The 19,126-nt window shown below is 33.5% G+C and overlaps 1 protein-coding gene across 13 annotated transcripts in view; it reads left to right on the top strand.

Moving 5' to 3' along the window:
* LOC116166284 (protein limb expression 1 homolog) overlaps positions 1 to 19,126 on the top strand; it is a 54,463-nt gene that overhangs the window by 10,157 nt on the left and 25,180 nt on the right. The window contains exon 1 of one of the 13 annotated variants that reach the window (XM_031481178.1): positions 1,101 to 1,212. The exons of 4 other annotated variants lie outside the window; for them this stretch is intronic. Coding sequence is in view for 2 of the 9 variants with exons in the window: in XM_031481174.1 (XP_031337034.1) it covers positions 12,098 to 12,129 (32 nt within the window). In the remaining 7 variants the exon portion in view is untranslated. Of the gene's footprint in view, positions 1 to 1,100; positions 1,213 to 11,618; positions 11,691 to 11,882; positions 12,130 to 14,927; positions 15,118 to 16,780; positions 17,950 to 19,126 lie in introns of those variants that run through there. 8 more of the 13 variants (XM_031481184.1, XM_031481177.1, XM_031481174.1 and 5 more) reach the window with 8 other exon arrangements.

Raw genomic sequence — 19,126 nt, 5'->3', positions numbered from 1 at the left:
AGGTACCTCCTATATAAAAATATAATAATAATAATACGCTTTTACTCCCCTTAACTTGTATATAACAATAGAAATAAAAAGCTAACCCCATACAAAGTATATCATGATTTTTTAAGTAGTATTAAGCCTTTTATCTAGTTTACTATTTTAAATTAATTAATTAAGTATTTGAATACTTTTTACTGTATTCGAACACTTTTGAAAGTAAGATAATGAAATACTTTTTCAAAGTACTTTTTATAGTATTCGAATACCTTTGATAGTATTAGAATACTTTTGAAAGTATTCGAATACATTCTAAAGTATTTGAATACTCATTTTTTTAAGTATTTCAATACTTTTCAATGTATCTGTATCTAGTATTCGCTTGTGCTGGACGTAAAAGTATTTAGTATTCAAATACCTTTGATTTGTGTAAAGTATTTACTATTTAGTATTCAAATACTTTTTGAAAGTATTCTGCCCAGCTCTGTTCTTAATGTGCTATTTGTATTATGCAGTGAATTTCCGGCTGTGGGGTGGTTGTCTGGTAATCCGACAGGTCGTACACTATAGCTTGCGTTATGGTTACGTCTACCGGTTTGCAGTCGGATCTTGTACAAGAAATAGGAAACGACGATATGAAATTAAAAAGGTTGCCATTGGAACGTGGTAGTGGGTAAAATGAAATGAGTTCTGATTAAACGTAATTTATGCGTAATGGCAATTAGAATTACGTCACGCGTTAATGTGTGTTATTAATTTTCTATGTCGGAAATTATAGAAGTAATTTTGGTAAGTCAAAGATCTACTTTAATAAAACATAGTGCGTGATCGGCAACTTTCAACGACTTTATTCTTCCTGGTGGGTTATGTAAATGGGTGATATTTGCAATTCGTGACGTGTACGTATTCTTGTAGGGTCTAAGGGTGATTGGCCCTTAGGGACGATATATGCGTTAGCGAAACGTTGATTTCCCACCGTGCGGCACGTCAATAGCGTTTGTGTGGCATGCGCGTTGGTAGTAGCCGATCTAATAATTACTCAGGGTTAACTATATAATTTGTGGATAGGTAAGTAGAGGTGGCGATCCCACGATCCCATTCTTCTTTAGGCAGTTATGCGAATGCCATTATTGTCAATACATTTTGACCACGTGATAAAGTTCAACCGCGTGGTGCGCTGAAAACAATCTCACGAAATAGGTAACCCCACGTGCTTCTCGGTCTCAGGTATGTTCTAAACTTTTATTACCTGTATCGTCCCCGATTTGCGGTCAGTGTATAGACCTTTATCTGTGCCGATGGATGGTTTGCAACCCATTTCTTACCTACCAGTTAAATATTGTATCGATAACAGTAGTAGAACTGCATTTTTGACACCCTTCGTTTTCGGAATAGAAGTGCCCACCTGGGTTGACGGTCCGTCTCAAAGACATAAAGTGTGATGACAATAGTTATTTGTTTCATTAGTACAAAAAATGTCAGTTTTCGGGACGAGGAAGATAGTTGCTGGACGACGCGTTAGCGGAGTCCAGCAACCTTCCGAGTCCCGAAAACGCATTTTTTTGTACGAATAAAACATAAAATTTTTTCTCCAACCCCCTTTACTTCAAATTATATTCCAATTTAGATTCAGTTACAGTTTCACTACTATAGTATAAGAACTTCTGCTTTATTGTCCTCACGTGTCATGCCACTCTAGTTTTTAGGTTAACTTATAACCTATTCGTTTTTACCTCTTACTTCTCACCTCTCGCGACTTTGTAGGGAGCAAAATCTTGAGGTAGCATGTTCTGCCGTTTCTATAATCTCTGACGGAGTGCAATCCATGTCGCTATCAGTTTCAGTCATTTTATTGTATACACAATTAATATTGTTATATTTTGTATTGAAATAAAAAACTTACCATACCTACAGTTTTTTAATTAAAATTAATTGCAATTAACTTTTTCAAATTTTGAATTCAAAATGACAGATAATAGTGCAATGGGTCTGAAGTAGATGGCGTTACGCGCGACGGCGGGTTGTATACGTATTAAAATTACGTTCACCGAATATGTAAATTACGTTCCACATGGTTTAAATAAAAATAGCGAGCGTAAATCATTTTCAATACATGTACATACGTATAGGTAACATCATTATTTGCATTGAATCTGCAAAAATATTTGATTTGTATGTATAGAAATATCTTACAACCTGCAATGTAAAACGATCTCAATGTGACATATCTCCGTGATTGTAATTTTTTAATTGGCCAACTTTCAAGGTCAATTTCTTTTTGGTACTAGGACCAAAAGTATCCACTTTTTGTACAGTTGCCATGGTGAAAGCGATTAATCCGCAAAACGTCAATTTTAGGTACCGAACACTGTCACAAAATAGCGTCTTATTCAAGTGGTTGGAGAAAAAATATTTTTTTTATAATGGCGTTTGAACAAAGGGTGCCGTTTTGGTTTTGATCATATTTTTAACTTTAAAAAACTAATGAACTCGTCACACGAGCCTAAAGTAACGAATTTCAATCATCTGTAGCTAATCTTACGGTTTAGTGATGAGAAAAACTGTTTACATAAGAACACCACTAACAAATCAAGACAGCGTGGTATGATTAATGATTTTTAAGGAAAACTAAGTTGGGGCCTTGTAAAAAACGATTGATACGACACAAAAACATTAAGATGTTGAAACACAAAATAGATAGTTTCGCTTAATGAAAACGAAGAGCAAGGATTTTCCTGAAAATTACTGAGCGCGCTTTCTCTGCTTCTATTCTTTAAAAAAATCCGTGAAAGTTTTTTTTTAACAACTTCCTTTTTATTTCCGGAAATATAACCTCATCTTCTCCAGTCACAGTAACAGATTCTTTGCCGAAGTATATTTTAACGTACGAAAACATTATTGATCATCAAATAGGGACTACTGGAGTTCTATGGCATAAGCTAGTCGTCTTGATTTAATGCGTTCTCATTTAAAAAAGTCATTCAGTTTTTTTGTCTTTAAACCAGTGTTTTGCACCGATTTGCCTTTTATTAAGCGAAGTACCTAATCGTAGTAGCCATATTGGACATGCATGTTCAATTTGCTTTTATAAAAAGTACATAACGGTAAAATTTCAGAAAACTGGTCCACAAATTAAAAATTTACTTTTGCACATGCGCGAAAGCAGCTTTTGACACATTAAAATTTCAGTAGGATCGAATCATAAATAAAAAAGTTACTTCGCGCACGCATGTTTTTACATGTTTTATTTAATGGCTCGATTTGTATTTAGTAAAGGATGATACTGTTAAAATTTCAGTACGATCGGTTCATAAATAAGAATATTACTTCTGCGATACGGCCTACCGGTCGAGGTATCGTTTCCAAGCGGCAAGTAATACGCCTGCAAAAAAGTACGCAATTTGTCCCAATAAATTTTAAAGCTGGACAACAACGACAACGGACTTTTTTTTACGATGAAACCAATACTTTACCTACCCAAACATAGGTGCGGAAAAGTAATAATATTGCACTTTTAGTACTAAATCTTACTACTTTACGGAGGCGCAGAACAGAACAAACGCAATAATGCAAGAATGTTTGCATTAGATACATCGATCTGCTTGCAACATAATCATGATGTTATTATTATTATTAATATTATGAAAACAAGGAGTCTGGAATGAGTAGCAAAAGGCAAAGTCAAAATTGTGCATAAAAACTTGTATTTATTAACCACATTGATATCTGAAACAAAAACAATTTAAATAATATTGCACATCTCAGTAGCAAAATATGCAGAACAATCCAAAATATGCAAGAAAGTGTCTTTATGGCTAGCATTGCCGCATGTAATCAATGGAGCAGAAGATGAATATATGTATATTACCAGTAGAAGATGAAGTCAAACTTAAACAATCATCAAATCTTGTATTTCCACAGGTATCTGAAACAAAAATAATTTACATAGTACTGCACTCTAGTAATAAATCTTACTGACCCCAAAGCGTTGAAATGCGATTAGGGACAGTACAGAACCAAGCCAAATATGCAAAAATTTTCGCAATATACTCTATGTTCGCAATATAAGGATGTTGTAGCAGCAAATATATAGTTTTTCGCATGACATAACGAACAGAAAGTGAAGTCAAACTTATAATACCTACATATAAATCTTGGATTTCCGCTAGTATCTGAAACAAAAACCAAATACAACTGGATCCTCGAGACGTTTCTATACCAAGTTATCGTGCACACGGACAGACGTACAAACAGACAGCAATACAAAATTATAAACGATCTCGGTATAAATGTTGCTACCCCCAAAGTATTGAAATATAAGTAGGCGCTTTGCAAAATAGAAATGAGCGCATGACATATCGAGCAGAAGACATTCACCTAATCTTCTAATTCCATCTGAAACAAAAACAGTTTAAATAAAACGTCCACTATCAGGAATAAACTTTACTGCTTAAGTGCTTAGTGCTTCCAAAGTATTAAAATACAGTTTATGTATTAAAATGTTGAAACAGAAATAGTTTGTCATAATGAAAGCGATGGTACCAATTTAAATAATTATTCAGCCCGAGATATATTAATTCTCTCAAAGTCATAAAATATAAGTAGGCGCAGTACATACAAAACTAAACAAAATATGTATAAGAATTGTGCACTACACCGCTTGGTTAGTAGCATAACTAATACCAAAGACTAGGAGGATAGTCTTTGCTAATACTTTCTTGATCGATGCGAATTACGTCTCAAACAACACAATGGCTTTATCAGGAATTGCTCTACGACAACAACAGTGGTATAAACTCACATGGATAAGGGTAGCACCTTGTTGATTTAAAAAAGCTTTCGACTTACTCGATAGCCAGCTTTTATTAAATAAAGAGCTTTTATTAAATAATATTAACACTTTAGGTTTGTTTTAATTAAATTCAATGCTACTTACCTATGCAATAAGAAATCATAGTTATATTTAGGATTTTAGATAGTAGTTCCAAGTGTGTACCTAGATATTCAAATGGGGAGTACCACAAGGTAGTGTATTGGGTTTATTCTGTATATTAACGACATTACTGAACACATTAAAAGTGACTTCTGTTTGTTTGCTGGTGACCTAACGGTACTTTGTTGTTACTGATAATGGGGCGTTAAATAATCTTAATATTTGTCTTACTAAGTTGATGTCGTATGTACTTACCAATAAACTAAACTTAAAAAAATTCTCTGATTAAAGTCCCAACAAGGTTAACTGGGCTAGAAGGATTATACAAGCTTCTAATCCAACATGCGCTACTGTATAATGTTTTGGGACGACGGTATACCTACATAGTAAACGCATTTTTGTGCTACAGAAAAGAGCAATCAGGCACATATTTAATCTCAGTAAAGAGACATAATGCCTTAGTACCTTATTATTAATGAAATATTAACTTTCCTTTCTATCTCTATATTGGAATCGAAGTCGAAACTTGGTCTTGCGCGAAAAGTTCCTTGGACGCATTATCTATCTAAAAGTTGATTTCAACTGGTCCCTAAGATCGTGCGATTTGGTCCCATTCGACTTTTTTCTTTGGGGGTTATTTGAAGTATAAACTGTGTGCGGGAAAGCCAAACACCATTCAAAAGCGAAATGCGGCCACCATCCCATCGATCCAACACCGTAGAAGAGATGCTTTGACAATGTAGATAAACGGAAAGAGAGCATTTGAGTGATATTGTGTTCCACATTTCCAAATCGGACGGGAAACTACTTTTTGATTAACATTTGTCATGCACACACTCCATTTTTGACACCATTTACAAGTACACAGCTAAATATGCAAATATTCCCATTACCTCCCTAATGTTCACTAACTAACGGATTAGGCGGTGAAGCATGAAAATAAAGAATATGAGATGTGTCAAAATTAAACACCCACCAAGAGCTTGTATTCAACAACAGCAGGGGTATCTGAAACAAAAACAATTAAAATAATATTGTACTCTTAGTAAATATTAATAATAAATATATTAGTGCATATTGGCACAGATATTTACGTATATCTGTGATATTGGTAACGGAAATGTGATTTTATTCCTAGATACAAGTCGTGGTACAGTAAAACGTGTAGAGTTATGTAACAGATTACAATCAAATTGGTTGTGCAATAGCTTGTAAAAATATGTCACAGTAATTCTCTTTCTTCTAATTGCTAGCGGAACTAAATTACACATTTCGAGTAAAATTGCTTATGGATATCCTCTTTCTGGGTAACGGAGGTCTATGCGGAAACATATATTTCACAATTCTGTACACTTTCAATGTCGTTCTCGTATTTCTTGTACAGTGGATTGGATTCCAAATTATTGCTCCATATCCTAATTTCGCAGTGTATAAAGATTTAGTTGTAGCCGCAAGTACTTGCAGTAACTTTCATAGTTTTACTAACGATATCGTACAAACGATAGTCTATTGTTAAAAGTTATTCCTAAATATTTGACTCTGTTCAATATTCATCTCATATTGCAATATTGATAATTAGGTTGTATTATCTGAGAGTATGTCACTACTATGCATTTACCAATGGTCAAGTGTAATTGGTTATTACACCAGTTATAAGTTTTATTTAATTTATCATGGAGAACTCTCCAATGTAACGTATTATTTATTAATTAAAGTAAATATTTCTATATCATCATGTGGCGGGTAAATCATTGATTAATATCAACACTATAAAAAGACCTAGATTGGATCCCCGTGGAACTAACAAAAATTAAGTGCGGGAGATCTGCATCTTCTCTAACAAAGACATCTTCACTTTTCACTTTTCACGCTAAATTCAGTATTACTTATAACTAGATCCCATAGTCAACACTACAATAAATTGTAATTTCATTTGACACAATTAACGTATTGCATAAAGTGTATCAAGTGCCAGGTACTCATTGTCTAAGTAATTATCATCATTCACAAAGTGGAGTAGATTAAAATCACCAGTAATAATGATATTATCATTACATAAGTGTCTCTATAAGTTCACTGAATATAAGGTGTGCGAAATGAGAAATGACTAAGATCATTGAATAAGTAATAATTACTTATTCAAAGTTAAGATCTAATGCTTTATGTTGATGTCTGCTGGCATGCGGTCACTACACCACCCACAAAGCACCTGTCCAGCTAGCTCAAAACTAATCAAACTTGGACCTTAGAACTTTAATCTCACCTCGTACACTTCTGGAATCTAATATAACGTGAAATACCTGACATAAAATTTCCAAAGAATTTATCACACAAATTTTGATGAACACCTGAAATAAATGTTGAGCACAAATAGAAAAATCTGATATGAAAACTCTATCTGGGTCGCACTTTGGATGCGAATAAACACACAATTAATTGATTGACAATTACACATGAAAGAATTAAAACAACTGAAAGAAAAAAGTTATCATTATAATTATTTTTGTTCAATTTTTATATATTTCTGCGCGGCTTTTATTGAACAATATTTAAGTTTGCCCTGTATTTAGACTGGATAGTCTGTTTGGACAATAAATTATTATTATTATTATGGTCGGTGTTTCTCTTGTCAGAACTCAGGTCTAGCCTGGCTAACTAATCGCACGGATTAAAATCAAGTAACGATTAGCGTTTGTGTCTGTACTCTGTACTTCGCTCGTCTGGTCAATTATGTCGGGCCTTTAAAAAAAATTAACACACGCACATTAAGGAAATCTAGGGATAGTATGTAATTCATACTTACGAACGTAGCTACTGATGGGCACAATAGCCAACGCTATCAGGAAAAAGGAAAACAACAAAAAATAATTATAATAATTCCTGTAAGTTTAGCAATTTTGTTAAATGGACTTTATTGTGTAAGTGTTTCTTTGGTTTTGCGTTTCGGTTGAGTACGAGTGGGTTGTGATAACGTGGTGTGTTTCTGAGAAGGAAGAGTTTTGTGTTTTTTAACTGTGCTAGGGCATGTAACTTTATTGGGTGGGCCTGTCTTTGTAGTGCACGTTGCGTTAGTTGTATTTATTGTGTTTCTTTGTTCTTGAGGTTGTATTTGTGTGGTTGCTTGGGGTATTGGTGGAGATATTACAGTATGTTGTAAGCCAGTAGTTTATTTATAATTATTATTATCATTATAACTAATACATTAAGATATTAAGAAGTTAAAGAATGAAGACGCAGAGGTTAAGATGGCTCGCAAGAGAAGAAGTCAAAGTTAAACACTCACCAAACTTGTATCCCACAATCCAAATGGTCTCTGAAACAAAAACAATTTAATTAAGTAGATGAAGCATGAAAAAGAGCAAAAACAAAAGTAAATACTCACCAAGAGCTTGTATTCAACAACCCCACTGGTCCCTGAAACAAAAACAATTACCATTAAAATTGCATTCTGAGTAATAAACCTTAATTATCTCGACAAATTACAGGATTAACTATATCTACATAAATGTTTACATTACGTGGGCACTGTTTGCATTTTAACTATGTAATGGAGCATTAGATGTTCAATAAATCCGCGGGTATCTGAAACAAAAATCAGCTTAAAGAAAATTGCATTTGTATGGTAATAAAATCCTACTACTCCCAAACTACTAAAATACAGTGCAGTACGCAACATACCTAAGTGCGCTGTGTTCTCAGCGTAACCAATGGATTAAGCCGATTAAGGTGTTGAAGCAAGAAAGCAAAGCAAATGAGATGCCTAGTAACAGACAAAGTTCAAATTTAACTCCTTATCAAGAGTTAAACACTCACCACTCACCTGTGAAACAAAACCAACCAAAATAATATTGCACTCTTGGTACGTTAACTATCTCGAAGTATTAGAATATAAGTAGGCGCAAGATTAAATATGCAGGAATGTTCACATTACGTCGTTCTGTTCGCAACATAACTAATGGATTGAGAAGTTGAAAAATGGAACAATATTTATTTATATAAACATGCACCAAAATAATCGTATTTACTTCTTCAAAGTATTAAATTACATAGGTACAGATAACAAAAATATGTAAATATTTTGGCATTACATTTCTGTGTTTGTATAATAAGAAACTGCGCTATTCAGGCTTTGGCAACTTAAAATCGTCAACGAATGCAGATTATACTGTTCAATGGTTACACTTGCATACTAATTAGTTAAATAATATAGTGTAAATTTTTTTTTATTTACTTACTTGTTTAAAAATACTATCTGTTGAAGATGCACCCTTAAAGACGACAGCTCCCATTTAGTACTATATAATAGAAGTTTGTCCAATCGGTATATATATTAATTTACCATTTTTGAATATTGTAGGAAAAGAAATCCTAACGCGCAAATAATTTATTAGAGAACAAAAAGAAAAGGGTATCGTACGAATTGCCTCATTTTCCGTATTCAATTTCTATTCATTTCCTAATCATATACGACATCGTATAATTTGTTTGCTTTCGTTAGAAGATTTTAAATTTAGGTGTGTTTCCAAATACGCAGTGTACGCATACCCGTTTTGACTATAAAGAGATTTTCTTTAAGCAATTAAATGGTAATGTATGAATTTATGAAAACCACATCAGACGCCTGTTATAATTTTGTTGTTTTGCAGCGAGGATCAAATTCTGCTACTTACTGTACTTTTTATGCCGGAAACATTTGATAACAGCTTGTACCACGCATACTAACCAAATATTTAAAACGTGTTAAGAGAACGGTATAAATTTGTGAGTGGTAAATACTAATTTAATTATAGATCTCCCGTATATTTCTATAAGGAAATCGTTTTCGCGTTAATACAATTTACCGATCGAGTTCTTACGTTCATTTTAATTACAACAATCGTTTGACGTATACGTTTTCTTGAATTTGTCGTATAAACAGTTGTGGTAAACAATAATCTTCTAATTTATAAACATTTGTTTTGATCTGTTAGTCAGTGTGCGTAGTATAGTAGTAATTGTCAATATTGTAGGTCCAGTGATTCCTTGCATTATTGCAAATGTATTAAATCTGGAAGATGTTTGCACTGTTCACCATTGGGAAAGGGTAAATTTTGGTTTAGTGCACATCTGTCAAAGACAATTGCGGAGTTTTCCCTAAAATTACAAAGCCTCCCGTCACGTTTGTAATCAAAAGGACGCTTTAATAATTACATCCGTGCATGCTGATGAAATCTTGATTGTCACGTTAATATATTAACAGCTGCAAGTACATATGTCATGTAACTTATATGTTAAGTCTATAATTATTATTGACAGTGACGTAGTGAAAAACCAATCATCCTGAATGTATTGAAAATTGAAACTTAAAAATCTCCATTATAAAATTAAAGTACCTATTTGTTTAATCGCGCAACTAGAATGTATCAGTCGTTAGCAGCCATATTGTTTTATGCTTACAGATCTACTAAACCACTAGGAATTATATTAAAATTGGTTACCATGGGCTATATCAAACGTATAGTTTCCGACGTAAACACGTTACTGAATAATTTATAATTATCAATTAAAGTTCTATACAAAATAATTGAACAATTACCTATGCAATTAAGTATAATCTCTTCCGTAAATCACTTGCTATATGCGCACAGTATACAAGTAACGGTGCAAGTTTATATTTCAGTATACCTCTGGAGGTCGTAATGTTTGTCTGTCTGTCCGTTTGGATGTATGGGCCTCACTTAGGAAGCTCGAGAACAAAGCTATGGGGTGTAACGGCTTAGTTACATTTACAGGGGTTGAACGCCTGACTTGCATAAAATAAATTTTACCTCGAGTGTGCGCGTGGCGTCGCCTTAGTGTGAAACAAGCTTTAAATTGACTTTGATAAATTGCTATCCAAAATCCGCAAGACGATCCTTATTTGTGGCTGTACAAGCAATAAGAATAAGGTATATATGTCCCATGGGCCATGTGTAAAAATGCTGTAGGCCGGTGTTATAGATACAAATGGAACAAGCCAGCAAAATCTTTGATTTTTAGAAATGAGAAGGGTCCCCCGCTTTAAAATTTTGTTTTCTATTCATATGAAGAATAACAGTTGTGAAGCTTATGTAGAACAAATGTGGGTGCATTAAGAAACTCAATCGAAAATTCTGTTTAAAAAAATATAAACTTTGCTCTCTCTTTATGATTTTTGAAGGTAAAGCTTTATAACTCTGTAACTGCTATGGATGTAAATGGAACCAAAAAGAATAGATGAATCTGAAGCATGGCACCTCGTCTCCTGAATTGCGATAATTTCGAGTAAATAAACGGAAGTTTTAAAAAATCATCTAGAACTGTAGAATTATTAATTATGGGTGCAACTAGAACTACTAAGAAGTTTCACAGTTTTAGATAATCAAATGGTTTGTTTCGTATTATTGAACAGTAAAACTTGATTTACTTTCCGTTAATAGAAGGAAGTATCGAAATGTACCTATTCATAGGAGTGGGGTTATTGGCTTTATACTTTTGTTAATTTATTGCATTTGATCTTATTACAGGCAAGGTTAAATTATTTAATACTGTAGCATTGATGGTTTTGTTTGCTAAAATTCTAAAATAGAACTTCTCAGGTTGGACATCCGGTGGATATCATTTGCTATGAATTGTCTACGCTAGTTTATCGCCTTGTTTATCGATACATGTATTTGTTTATAGATAATTTTATATCAGTAATCAGTCTGTGCAAAATTTCCAAACGTTAGTTTTTTACCACTGTGTAGTGTGCGTAGCCAATCAAAACCGACGCGTAAGTGCGTTTTTTTCATTTCCCTGTTGTGTCTAAATATTATGCATTACATAAAGAATGGATGGTTGCCCATAATTATTGTTGCGATTTTTATTTCTGTTCTCTATTGTTTTAGTTTTTACTCTCGACCTTATGTAAAAAGGCAAGTGAATCATTTAATGGTTTCTTTTTTCTACCGATTTTGAATGATTGCCTCACCAGTAGCGCCCGAGTCGTTCTCCAATCTCAAGTCTTCTATTAGCGAATCAATTTAATATAAAATGATATACATGCCAAATTAAATAGTATAAAATAATACGAAGGTTATATCGTCAAGCTTGAAATGGCAAAGTGATCAATAAACGTTTCGACATTAACGAGCTCGTAAGCGCCGGTAAACTTTTTATAAAGAGTTTGGTTTTGTTTTGATGGGCACATCGGTTGGCTTTCGCTGTAACTCGTAAGTACCTTTTAAGAAAATATAGGATTTTATCTGTGCGACTCGTTCAATTAAATCCTAATTTGGGAAATAGTCACAATTACCGCAAATGGTTGGTGCTTAACTAATGCTAATTAGTCGTGACGATGAAGCAATGCATGCCATACTTCGATTTTCGTTTTCACACAACGTGCTTAATCAAGTAAACCTTTTTGAACAAGTGTGGATATTATTTAGCACTAACTAATAGAATTCGCAAGGTCTTCAATCAATTTAGATTAACTAAGTGTATTTATTAAAGTAATTGCCATGTATAATCTATTTTCAGCTTGTGTGGAATTTAACCCTGTATTTTCCCTATTTTTATCTGGTCTTCATAGGTATTGTCGAGGGTATTGTGCGGATGGGTTTACACAACCTTCTTTGGTAACACAGTATACTTGACGTTCAAGGAGGTGCTCGATTATGGAATCAAAGTGCGATAAAATTATATAGGTACAAAGAAAAATCAGGATAAATTACATGCAAATGAAACAGTTGTCTTAAATGATCTTGTAACAGCTGCAAGTTACCCATGGTGCAATACCCTTGAGTTTACCAATTCTAATACAACAACGGCTTTAAATTACTTAGTGGTGGGATAGTTTTGAGGATTTTTTAAACTGGTGCTTTTTTTAGCAGTTTTTTAACCAAGCACAAGAAGAAAATTCCTGTTTCACTGAATGGCGAATTTTACACTGTACAATTATTTATTTGAACATGATTTCGACTATAGAAAATCATAACAGTTTTAAGATACCGAATAGTTCACACTCAAATTTCCCCGGACTACTGTGGCGAACTGTTTCGTGACTCCCCCGAAAAAACCTCTAGTCTGGAACTACCTTAGCTGCCGGCGGTCCTACCCGAGTCTTTAATCCAACTGTCCCTTAGAACGGATGAATAATTCCTATTTATATTTTCTAGTTAATTGAGTAAAATGGTAGGGTTAGCCAATTTCAGGATGTACACAGAGTCATAATTCACGCTTCTATGTGCAACCTTGCTTTTTTATTTAATGTTTTCTGTGAAATCTATTGCGTTTTTTCCTAGTGACCTCTTTTTAATCACGTACCCCTCTTATAATGATATTATTTATGAGTTTACATTCGAATTATTTACGCTAAACTCATATCACTCACTACCATGCGCACACCTAGCAAAATTTCACTTTTATATGCACAAGAACACAATATTGTGCCTTGCTTTATTCCTTACATCATTTGAGTTAATATAGTACCTCAATTAGAAATTCCAAACATGTTGCAAGTCATCGACAAAGAATAGTACCTACTTGGTTCCTTTTTTATCTCTTAAGCCTATCATTGGAAAGTCTTTTTCCTTTCAATAAAGCCAGAATCAAAGTTGCAATATGCAACATCGTTTTTGGCTATACTACGAGAGAATCGATAACATTATTAGCACTATTTAAAATATTTCCGAAAATGCACGACAAAATCGAACAACAAACACGAAGTGCAAGAAACCGAATTAAAAAAAATTAATACGTTATCACTTAGCAGTGATGTAGCACCCTCTCTCATATTTAATACACTGGTGTGTATTTTCCGCAACGTTAATACAGTTTACTCTTAGGTTTATAAACAAAATATTTTCAGTAATCCATATCTTATTGTAGAGTTACAATAACTCATTTATAGTTTCTGAAAGCAGAGGTTTAAGAAAAATAGATGGGATGTAGTCTGGTCCATGAACTGAATCTTTTAGCGATTTGAGGGCGGAATTCAACTTGTTTTAATTGAAAGAAAGGTTAATTGAATCGGTATCGGGAGATTTAAAATTGGGAATGCTGGATTTATTTCGTTGTGTTGTGTTGTGGTTTTTTCAAGGAACTGCTCACCGATATTGGCTATTTTCTGGTCATCTGTATCGAGTTTACCTTCGCACGTTAGTGCCGGAATTGTATGTGTTGTATTTGTCCCATTCATTTGTGTCTGTAGTTATTGTGGTAACACACTGCTTCCACGATCCTCGTTTGCTAATTTTCAGTAATATTACAGAGAATTTCACAAGATTTCAGAATCGATATATTTAATGTTATAGTAGGAAATTGGGGGAAACGTTTCAATAAACTTATGAAGCTTCCTCAAAAGATTTCTAAAACATTCTTCCTCCTTAATTGTCATAGATTGATATTCGAAATATGTATTGTTATATTTTATTGATTACTGTTGGTCCACGAAAATTCCATCAAAATTATCAAACAGACTCCAAGTAATTAGGGAACCTAAATTGAATATTGGGATGCTTTAGCAATAATTATTCATGTATTTTACTTACTATTCATCTACATATATATACACAAAAATGGAGTGGTCTAATAATAATTATAATTATAGTATTTGATTTAACACTTACTCTGCATATGCAATTATTTAAATAACATTAATAAATATAATTCAAGCTTCTCTACTCTTTCAAAAATACTTGTTCATGTAGTGAATTTACCAATAATCAGTCATACGTTTGATTGACACCAAATAACGTTAATAAAAACAGTTCACGCGCCCCTACAATTTATAAAAATGTTTTTTTTCAATATTCTTGGCAAAAGTAATGGGGGAGCGTAAGTTTAATTATTCGTTTATTTTACTGAAGCTTCCTCTATAAAATATGAAATGAGTTTGCTCTACGAGAACAATTTTTTTGAAATTATGCTACGGCTTCCTAACCCTTAAGCATTCATTAATTAAAATTTGCAATTACACAACCAATTGAATATCTTAGAGAACCAACACTAATGTCGTGTGCAACTTTGTCCGTCTTTGTCATAGATCATTCCGTATATAATTTTATCATTTCAACGACAATTACGTACAATCGCGTACAATGCAGTAATTATTAATTGCGATTCAACTTCATAGGTCGTAAAATGCTAAATCATAATGAAACAGGACGATATTAATAGCGGATACTAAAACAGTGTGTTATGTGTGAGGGTGCGGAGGGGTGAGCCTAACATTATTTTACTATTTTAATACCTCTCATTTCATTTGCTGTGTCTACATTGTACGTACGAATGTAGGTATTTCAAGGTATTTTTTAAGTGTGGGGAAGTACGATTTTATGATATTTTAATCTTATTTTTACTACGATTATTACGATGTGTTGTAAGCTTGTTATTTTTGTTGCAATGTTGATATTATTTGCACTAATATAATATTATCGTGCGTTTTTGACATTCTTATAACTACCGGTGAGAACTAGCGTGAGAATCAAGTTTAAATATGCCCAACAACTCTTTTAAAGAACTCTTTCCTCTGTCCACCTTTACTGTCAAACTGTGCACCTTTACAAAATTAAGTGGATTAGTGTATGAATGACGCTTCAATGTCGAAAACGTGATTACGGAGGAGGTACAGGACACCCTCTATATGTATAACTGCAAATACAGAGCAATATGCATGAACTTTCGCACCCACCATTTATGGAATCACTAAAAGGACACGTTTTGATGTCCTTTTTTGTCATTAAATAATGCATTATGGGGCAATGATAGTGTATGACTTTATAACTGGCTACTTCTGAAAAATGAATACAATGTTCGGCGAGTTTATGCAATAAACTCGAATTTAGCGTTTTTCAAATGAAATCTGTGAAGAAGCAGCTCGTTAAACAAATTGCAGGAGTCTAGCTTTTGATTTTAATGAGTTTAATTTTATCTATGGGTTAACATTTTATAGTTATGGGCATGGATGTTTTCTAATAAGGTTGCTATTAAAATCATTGCATGTGGAGTTTATTACTACAGTCTACAGCTTCTCTATACGAACATGCCATTTGCGTAATAGGTAGATAATGAAAAGAAGCATCCTGCTCTTTCAATTCACAATTAAGTACATACTTGTAATAATCCATAACTGCAAGTTATTGGCCATTTCAAGCCACATCCAGTGATTTTTTAAAATTATATTATTACTTACCACTGACAAACACTAAAGATGGTAATCGTAATTTGAATACAAAATGTTTCATTAACATCTCACACCATAGAAGTCTAATAGGCGTAAAATAGAATAAAAATGTCGAGTTTGATTAAATTTTTTTAACACGGTTTAACTGTGAAAACTTCGCGGTACAGGCAATGGTGACTTTTCGCTATTATTTACCGGATGTCTTTGCGAACTCGAATGGCAACTGATGTTGGCTTGCCATTAGTTTAATGTTTGTACTGCTGAAACGATACACCATGAGAACATAATGCTCCTTAACAATATTTGAGTGTTCCGAATCGGATCATGCGTGTCGCTTCCCCAAACGTAATTCCTTCAAGGTCCAGCCTTGCAAATTTAAACTCCACAAGCACACAAATTGAATGAGTTCTCGGGAAAGAGTGAGATTTGTAACGGAATTGCTGAAAATAAACTGTTTGCAAAATGCTGACCAAGACCGCAATATTCCTAAACAAGGAGGCGATTTGAAAGTTACTCTAGTTTATATACATCCATGTAAGCTTAAACTAAAAAAAATGATCAATAGACACACCTAAGCCACAGTGTGAAGTGAAATAAAAACCATAAATAGGCATTTAAATCCCAGAAAGGATTAATGATAGCTAATTATATCCCTCTGCTGCTGCTCGAAACTCAAAAATAAACTTAAAAGTCACAGCATAATGGAGCAAGAAATATTTCAAATTTAAAATCAATAAAAGGATTGAGGAAATGAGGATGTGTGGAAGAGTGCAAGTAAGATGTTTCATCACCTTCTTTCACATCCAAACTTTTGATATCATGTACTGCGAAATAAAAAATCAAAGTATGATGTGCAAAGTACTAACAAATTGGATGTAATTAATGTATGACTGCATATTATATCGCATCGGCACTGTTACAAGGTTAAGCGATCATTATAAAAAGTACAAGGGACAAGGACGGATTTTGCTTTGTGTTGTTATGGGAGTAAATATTGTACCAAGCTATTCGCTTATTCCCATGGTTATCAAGGACAATGGCAGGGTTTAATCCTGTGGTGGGTCCATTTTAAAATGTATCGTCTCTAATCTTTCAGTCCATGCCAAAAATCTAAAACGCAGAGAACAGTTGTTTCCAAGATTTGCATAGGGAAAGGAAGTTGACTCCACATTTAAGTTAAGCTGAGTCAGTCTGTTTACGTCAGAGTTCCAGCAAGTCGCCGTTTCCGTTTTAAAAGTTTTTGTTAAATAATTGAGTTCGTCGTCCAGTCTATGAAAGTGTCACATTGATGTAAAATTTTCGTTAGTACCCGTTCAACCAAATGTCAATCACAAGTTAATAAAAATGTGAATTTGTTAAAGCTCTAAGTTTTTCGTGAAAGTGAAGTTTCGTCAGTAAGTGCGTTCCGTTGGACCAATTTTAATCGTAGATATTTCTGTCCAAATTAATATTCAGGTTCAATTCTATTCAATTATTATGCCAGATGTACCAAACCGAATGCTTGTTTCAATTTCCCAAAATGATGTTACTCCTGACCTAGTGGTCCAACATGAGCGAATAAAATATTGAAACTTTACATTGGAATAGCCAATCAATCAATCTCAACGCACCGTTTGTAATAAAAGTGTACACAACAATTAAACTGACGCATTCTTCCAAATTTGACTCAAATCATATTTCAAGTAAAGGCGTATATGGCAGAAGATAAAAGGGTTATCATATTTCGAATGATAAAGTGAAAATGATCTTGGCATCTTTTAGTGGCTCTTAAAATATAATTTTAATGATCCAGGATAAGTGAAAGCTTCATCCTACTGTGAGTGTAGGCTGCATGTAATGGAATAGTAATAAGCGGAAGATAAAACGAGTAAGTTAAAAGTCAGAAAGCCATGTCTACCTCTATTTCTTTTGTACCATCACTGCCACCACAATAACCACTACACTTTTTAATGATCGAATAAACTTTTCAATTCATCCATTCGGCAAAACTGAACTACAACTTGGTGCATGATGAATGCTGAGACAGTAATTTCGAGAGTGAATGAGCCTCAAATTCCAAAGAATCGATTTTCATGTGATATACAACCAACCAGTTTATGCAATTAGCAATTATCATGCCATACGTACCTACCACATTTACTGTATAATCGAAGTCAAAAATTATTTATGGTTTTTCTCTTCAATTATATAACAATGTAATGTTGTTTTTCGCGATGGCAATTTATAGACGTATATGTGTCGTTGTGGTGTCTTTTTCTTATTTTACATCTATAACTTAGCGTTCAAATAACGCTTAGACCAGTAAAGTAAATTTATGGCTGTTATTTTATGACCGAATATAAAACTCAATTCTACCTTTATAGCGTGTCCGATAATTTTTGGAGGAGATACTCGGTCTCATTTGTATACTTTTTATAGCGACAAATTTTATTTGTTTATGATGAAAACCACCACTTATTTGGGCTCGGAATTTCAGTGAATTTTGCTTGATCTATTGGTGTTAGCACACATTTTAATAAATTTGGGACTACCTTCTGCTAAAAATTATATTGGAATGGGGAAGCGTCTATAACAATATACTATTCCAATATAATATACACAGACTCTTTTAAGACAATACCATTGAATAATAATTATTATTCAATGACAATACATGCACAGTGTTTCTATGTATCCTTTTAAATGGGCTACATCAAAGCATCAGTACATAATATCTAAATTGATCTTATTCAACACAAAAACCAGATACTTAATAAGTTTCTCATTGTGATGTATAGAATGTCAATGCGCTCAAGTTGTCTGATACTGCTAAACACTAGGGAGGTTAAAAATTGCTTTTATCCTTCACAAGTTCATACTCGTATTGTTTTTTACCAACTACCATACCCAAGAGAAATTACAATGAGCGCAAGAGAAAAATAACAAAAAAGGTTACTGGACCTTTCAGAAAAATTGGTTTTGTTTCTTACCACCGCCGAAAGAAGTGCAGGTCTATGTGGCTATCCTTCTTCAGTGCTGTTTCGTCAAGTTTTCCGCTGTTGGTA

The sequence above is a fragment of the Photinus pyralis genome, unplaced genomic scaffold (assembly GCF_008802855.1).
Source record: "Photinus pyralis isolate 1611_PpyrPB1 unplaced genomic scaffold, Ppyr1.3 Ppyr1.4_LG3a, whole genome shotgun sequence".
Classification (NCBI taxonomy): domain Eukaryota; kingdom Metazoa; phylum Arthropoda; class Insecta; order Coleoptera; family Lampyridae; genus Photinus; species Photinus pyralis.
This window is presented reverse-complemented; position numbering and strand designations above follow the sequence as displayed.